The 7,567-nt window shown below is 40.1% G+C and overlaps 1 protein-coding gene across 3 annotated transcripts in view; it reads left to right on the top strand.

Moving 5' to 3' along the window:
• ect2 (epithelial cell transforming 2) overlaps positions 1-7,567 on the top strand; it is a 91,121-nt gene that overhangs the window by 31,077 nt on the left and 52,477 nt on the right. For all 3 annotated transcript variants that reach the window (XM_019882639.1, XM_019882636.1, XM_019882638.1), the window contains one exon: positions 4,838-4,968. In XM_019882639.1, coding sequence (XP_019738198.1) covers positions 4,838-4,968 — 131 coding nt within the window. The remainder of the gene's footprint in view (positions 1-4,837; positions 4,969-7,567) is intronic.

The raw sequence follows: 7,567 nt of genomic DNA, 5'->3' as shown, positions 1-7,567 counted from the left end.
ATTATTATATTTCGAAAACACCACAGTTTTCATGCAGCTCATACCATATTAATTTCTTGTATTATTTCCACCACACCTTAAATACCGGTCCCTGAAAATATTGTCTGACATAAACCGGTCCGTGGGGCAAAAAAGGTTGGGGGCCCCTGCCCTAGAGGATTCATCCGATTGACTTCGAACTTTGGCTATACCATCCTAAGACCTGGGACAACAACAGAAAAAAAAATGTTGAATTTTTGAGATACGATATGATAGGGTGGTGCATCAAAATTTGCCCTTCATGTTCCTTTCACTACAAAAGAGGAACTGCTTAATTACTCCCCTGCACATATTCCCAAAAATCCCAAACCTCACATGTACAGTAAATATTCTCTAGTGCGGACTCGTGTTTGCGCTGTCCAATTTGTCCTGATAACAGAAATTCCTCATTTGGGAAATGAGCATGGTACATGTCCTTTATGAACCTGCAAGTATGTTGACAAAATGCACGTGTAACAACACAATCAATAAAATACAAAAATATACTGTCCAAAAACTGTTTATATAACAAAAACTGCAACACAGGTGTATCCAAAAAAAAATCACAACAGTAAAATATGTACAGTATTTTAATGTTTATTTTTTTTCTGTCTTGGGAAAAAATGTGTCTATTTTGGATTGTTTTGTTGGATGCATTCTTTGGTTTATGACAATGTTTGCCTGTGTGTCATACAGTTTTCTTGCTAGTTGCAAGTAACTGTCCCGTTGATCACCGATGTCTGGTCATTCTTGTGCATACTGATGGATTTGTTGCCATTTGCATTGCTTCCTCGCTGGATGGTGGCTTGTCATCAGGAGTTGAATCGATGCCTTGTTTTTTAAAGCTTCGTAGATTTGCGTCTTTCCGACTCCAAGTGTCTGCTGGATGCTTTTAACTTTGTGTCCAGCCTTGCTCAAACGGATGCATTTCACTCGCTCCGTTCCAGTCATTAAAGTTCTTCTACGTTTCGATGCCATGATCTACACGACGTAAGTGAATAAAGTTAAAATCTTTCGCAATTGCAGTCAAACGCACGCCAATAAAAAGTCACTTACACGTCTTCGTTTCGAATCTGATGAATGTAAACGGCGAAGCGAACAGTCTGTTCGGTCATGTCGAGTGGGTATGTAATTTAAGCTAGTGCCGCGTTCTACAGGACGTTAAGTGAATAAAGTTAAAATCTTTCGCAATTGCAGTCAAACGCACGCCAATAAAAACTCACTTACACGTCGTCGTTTCGAATCTGATGATCGAAAAACGCGAAGTGAAAATGTGTCTCGGTGTCGTCGTTCCGTAGCATCGGGGGGGCGTTGCGTGTGTGTAAGCTCCCGCGGCATGACGTCTCCATCCGGGTTACGGGTAGTGGAATTTCCGCTTACGTAAATTCCGGTAACATGTAATATCGTAGTCAAAATGTTAATGCACAGGCTTTTGTTCCGGGTGAAGGATATTCCTTTTCATAGAATTCCGGGGATGGGAATATTTACTGTATATAAATGTGTGCTGAGACATCTATATAACAATCTGTTATACATACAGCGTGGTGCTGTATGTAGAGTAAGTGATTAGTATTATTACTGTTATTATTGTAATTTTTTTTTTTTTTTTTTAACAAAAGTAAATCACATTTTTGGGGATGGGGACCTAAACATGTTCTAAATCTCACCAAATGTTGTGCATTCATCCGGCTTGGTGAAAAATTTGATATTTTAAAATTGTTTACATTTTAATGTACTGTACGAAGCCCATTGAATGAATGCATGTTAGAAAAGCCTTGACGTTGATCATGCTCAAGCCGAATATTGTTTTCTGTGTATTATGGTGATTGTACAGGTCCTTCTAAAAAAATTTGCATGTTGTGATAAAGTTCATTATTTTCCATAATGTAATGATAAAAATTCTACTTTCATATATTTTAATTTGTTGCACACCAACTGAATAATTTGAGGTATTTTATTGTTTTAATACTGATGATTTTGGTATACAGCTCATGAAAACCCAAAATTCCTATCTCAAAAAATTTGCATATCATGAAAAGGTACTCTCAAGGAGCTATTAACGTAATCATTTGAATCAACGAGTTACTTCTAAACGCCCGCAAATCATTCCTGAGGCTTTTAAAAACTCCCAACCTGGTTCCTGATTCAAGACTGCAATCATGGGTAAGACTGCTGACCTGGCTGCTGTCTAGAAGGCCATTGACACCCTCAAACAAGAGCGTAAGACAGAGAAAGAAATCTCTGAGCGAATAGGCTGTTCCCAGAGTGCTGTATCAAGGCACCTCTGTGGGAAGGAAAAAGTGTGGCAGAAAACGCTGCACAACCAGAAGAGGTGATTGGACCCTGAGGAAGATTGTAGCGAAGGGCCGATTCCACACATTTGGGGACCTGTGGAAGCAGTGGACTGAGTCTGGAGTAGAAGCATCCAGAACCGCCGTGCACAGGCATGTGCAGGAAATGTGTCAAGCCACTTTTGAACCAGAAACAGTGGCAGAAGCGGCTGACCTGGGCTATGGAGAAGCGACACTGGACCGATGCTGAGTGGTCCAAAGAACTTTTTTTGGATGAAAGCATATCATTCGGAAATCAAGGTACCAGAGTCTGTAGGAAGAGTGGGGAGAAGGAAATGTCTGAAGTCTAATGTCAAGTACACACAGTCAGTGATGGTCTGGTGTGCAATGTCAGCTCCTGGTTTTGGTCCACTGTGTTTTATCAAGGGCAGGGTCAATGCAGTTAGCTATCGGGAAATTTTGGAGCACTTCATGCTTCCATCTGCTGAAAAGCTTTATGGAGATGAAAATTTCATTTGTCAGCATGACCTGGCACCTGCTGTTTTGGCACTGGCTTAGTGACCATGGTATTACTGTGCTCAATTGGCCTGTCAACTCTCCTGACCTAAATCCCAAAGAGAATTTGTGGGATATTGGGAAGAGGAAGTTGAGAGACACCAGACCCAGCACTGTGGATGAGCTTAAGGCCGCCATCGAAGTATCCTGTGCCTCCATAACACCTCAGCAGTGCCACAGGTTGATTGCCTCCATGCCACACCACATTGAAGCAGTCATTTCTGCAAAAGGATTCCTGAAGTATTGAGTACATAACTGAACATCATTATTTGATGTTTTTTTGTTTTAAAAACACTTTTTATTATTGGTCGGATGAAATAAGCAAATTTTTTTGAGATGGGGATTTTTGGTTTTTCCTTTATTTTTTTTGCCAAAATCATCAATATCAAAACAGTAAAAGGCTTTAACTGCTTCCGTTGTGTGAAATTAATCTAAAATATATGAAAGTCTAATGTTTATCAGTACATTACAGAAAATAATGAAATTTATCACAATATGCTAATTTTTTGAGAAGAACCTGTATGTTCTCCATATTACACCTATTTGACGAAAGTGTAGGCCGGAAGATATCTTTGAACTTTTTTTTCATCATCGTGGTAGCACCTCCTCTTGGCTATAGGAACTGAATGTTTCATTCTTTGATGTCTTTCTCATGAGGCAACCTGATTTTCATATTTCATTGGAGGAGTGTTTCGGGTTTCATGATCTTCTTCTTCTTCTTCTTCTCCTTTCGGCACGTCCCTTTTCAGGGGTCGCCACAGCGAGTCATTAATTCCCATCCGTCCCTGCAAACCGCCCTATCAACTCGCATGTCCGTCTTGGCAAAAGTTTTACGCCGGATGCCCTTCCTGACGCAACCCTCCCCATTTCTCCGGGCTTGGGACCGGCACCGGGGAACAGTGTACCCCCAGGGGAAGGCACTGCTCCCCAGCGGCTGGGTTGGGTTTCATGATATTGCGACACGAAATTTGTGCTGTGGCAATGTGCAGTCCGCCAACAAAACAATTTTGAGGGGAAACACATGCACAAGAATTCATGAAACACATCAGGCCTGGCATAATCATCAATCTTGTATTTGTTTATGTGCAATTTTTGAAAAACGGCTCACTAGTGTCCCCCAAGAAATAAAAAAAAAAAAAAAAACAGCCCCCGGTTGTACTTTTGACTAATTCGATGAGAATTTGATGGTGTATGTTTTTTGTTTGTTTTCTTTTCTTCTTTCTTCTTTCTACCCATTATCTTGCTGCTGTGGACTGTAAATTTCCCCATTGTGGGACAAATAAAGGATATCTTATCTTATCTTATCTTATCTTATGTAACAGTCCAAGACCTACAAACAGTGTCTTGGAGCCATATGCTAACACTGAAGAACTGACTAGTAGTTATAGATTTGAAAAAAACTCTGACATTATCCAAATTATGACATCAGAGGTTTTGGACTGACGACAGTGATAATTATCATTTTGGGAAGTTAATATTGTGATTTTGTATTATGACCTTTGGATATCGTTATATTCCTAGGGAAGATAGTGGTCATCATAAATTTGAGGGGGACGTTTCTCCCCCATATCCCTAGTGCCATCTGCACGTCATCCTGCTCATTTTGGGGCACTTCTGAGTCACTTAATGTTCACTTTGGGCCCTAGTGAATGAGCTGAATATTTTTATGGTGGAATGTTTGCAATCAGTCCAAAAGAAAAAAAAAAAAAAAAAACAGTTGAATACAGAGCAATCACCCTCCCCAACATCTCCCACTCAGAAATGTAAACTTTTCAATTTTAAAATTTGCGTGAAAAGACCTGAACACTTGTTTAATATGGTACCCTATGTCAGTTTGCCATATTTTCCAGTTGTTAAGTACAGATTTTAATAAAGTTATGAAAACTTTGTTTTAGGTTTCAAATTTAAAAAACCAATCTACTCTTTAGGAAACATCGCATTTTTGACAAGAAGCTTGTTCTCTTCCTTTTCAGGTCATTCCATGCAGGAGAGGAAGATTTTCGAACAGAATTTAAAGTTTCTCCATTCCAAGACTGCATCATCAGTTTTTGGGGGTTTTCAGATGAAGAGAGAACCAATATGGAAGAGAGGACTGTGAAACATGGTCAGTGATTTTGGGTGAAAATTTATTTATTTTTTTTTTCCGAAGCCTATTTAAACACTAACAAGTTTTTTCATTAGTTGATTAAAAGCAATTTGATGTTGGACAATGCCATTGCTGATTGCTTGTGTTTTGGAGGCTATTTGAGCTGACATCAAAAACTCAAAGTGCAGAATGAAATATAGTTTTGGCTGCCTTTCAGTTGGATAAGAGTAACTAAATTGTCAGTGTTAACAAAAATAGGTAGAGTGGAACATCAAGTCACAAACTGGATTCGTTCAAACACTCAGTTCGCGAACTGAAACATTTGTCAACTGAAGCAATGTTTCCGATTGAAATGAATGAAAATAGATTTAATCCATTCCATCCTGTGAACGAATGAGTACATATTCTCATGATGAAATTAGGGCTGTGTGATATGGCTACAATTTAATATAACGCTATCTTTTCCAGATATCTTGATCATTATACGATAATGATTTTAGCATAGGTTCAGTGAAAACTGCATTTTTTAAAAGAAAAAAAATATCAAAACAAAATTGGAACGTTTTGGTTTTGGGGGGGGCGGTGGAGTGGCTGTTGTGGAAGTTAGTGATAGCCATCAACATTTACAAACTCAGCAAAAATTAAAAATAATTGCATTCATATTGTAGTGAAACTGTGCTTTAATGACAAACAACAATTTTGTTTTGCAATTTTGCATCCGTTTTCCGAATTACTAATCCTCAAAATGAATATAATTTTCATCTTCTAAGCCAGTCCTCTCTGCTGACATTTTCTCTCCAGACACGTATTTAACTGCCTGCTATTTCGCTGTTCAAAGTTGGATACGCTCCCCTTTAATGCGGTTTCTGCAAGACATCTGTGATGTGCACTCAGTCACCCAAGCACTGAATTCCGGTCTTTCATGACAGCATGACATTAGCTTAGCAATTAGCAAGGCTTCTCCTTCCTTCCATCTGTTCATTTCTCCTTTTAAGCCCTTTGTGAGAATGATACTTTGAAAGAAGTGTAGCTTATTCGACGCTATGGGATGCTGTAATTACAGTACTGACTTAATAGTGAAAGTGTTTTACAGACAGTTGTTTCCACCTGAAACTCTTTGCTAAACTTGCTGTAGCTAGCTGCTGCAGCCTTTCGCATTGACCTGCTGACTACCTGGCTGCTTGTGACAAAAGCAGCCTAGCTAAGCTCTTAGGGACGTTGTCCGCCGTTTACTTTGCAGAAAAAGTTTAAAATCTGTAATTCTGCTTTATTTATTTTTTTTTGTTTTGTGTGTGATGAGGCCCAAATGCTAACTGCTATACTTGTGTAGTTTGAAGGAGTTGACAGCATGCATTGAGAGACTTTTTTATGGGGGGCTGAGGGAGGAATACTTAATAATAATTAAGTTGTTTTGTTGTTGTTCTTTATTCGTTTGCAAAGTAGTAGTATTTGTTGTTATTTGCATTCACTCACCTCGTTAGTTAATTTTCATTGACTGTTAAATTCAAGAGTGTCACAGTAGAGGACTGGTTAGCACGTCCGCCTCACAGTGCAGAGGTGCACGGTTCGATTCTGGCTCCGGCTTTCTGTTGTGGAGTTTGCATGTTCTTCTCCGGGTATGCCAGTTTCCTGCCACATACCAAAAACATACATGGCAGGTTAATGGAGCACTCCAAATTGTTCCTAGATGTGAGTCTAAGGATGGTTGTTTGTCTACGTGTGCCCTCCGATGACTGGCGAACAGTTCAGGGTGTAGTCCGCCTACTGCCTGAAGACAGCTGGGATAGTCTCCACCATGACCAACGACCCTTGTGAGGAAGGGGGGTTAGAAAATGGATGGATAACCTGTTGGCAGCTGTGTGGCTTAAGATTGACAAGTGAGAACTTTTGGTCCATCAAATCAAACTTCCTCTGATATCCTTATTATAGTGAAACTCCTCTAGAACGAAACCTACATGGGTGAAAATACCCCCTAATGTGAAAAAATCTAGATGAATTAACACCATTCCCATTCTCCTGACCCCCATACGACGAAAAAAACCCTTGTTGCATGATACGAAATCATTCTCTCTGCTCCAGCCTCGCGAAGACATTCACTACAATGAAGTCTAATCCAACAGCGACCTTTACTGCTTCGTTCGGAAACGGCAACAGCAACCACCACACTGGTTTACATAGTGAACGATGTTTATTTCGGTCACAGCTGAGAGTTTCCTAAACGCAACGTACTCATAGCTGCTCTGCCATTGGCTTACCGAGCATCATCCTGGCCTCCGATTGGCCAAGAGGGACCTCACTGTCTATGTGTGTAGATACTGAAGCTAGATCCGTATTATCCGATTAGCTGCTCAGAGTAAATTGATTATGGCTCGACGGACATTCAAATAAACGAACGTTTCCTCGAATGCTTTACTTGTTATCATGCTAAAAACCTTATGCTAATTGGAGCGCTAATGAGAGAGAAGCGCTCCAGTTAGCGTAAGGTTTTTAGCCTTTGAGAGCTAACTATGGCGGCGAGAGAGTTGGGTACCCGGCGGGTGGGTGTTACAGCCATCTCGTTACCTCTGTGTCCCGCGTCCTAGACGCATAATTTTCCCACGGGACGCACAGTTCCAAA

This window comes from Hippocampus comes, unplaced genomic scaffold (genome assembly GCF_001891065.2).
Source record: "Hippocampus comes isolate QL1 unplaced genomic scaffold, H_comes_QL1_v1.1 scaffold384, whole genome shotgun sequence".
NCBI classification, from domain to species: domain Eukaryota; kingdom Metazoa; phylum Chordata; class Actinopteri; order Syngnathiformes; family Syngnathidae; genus Hippocampus; species Hippocampus comes.
This window is presented reverse-complemented; position numbering and strand designations above follow the sequence as displayed.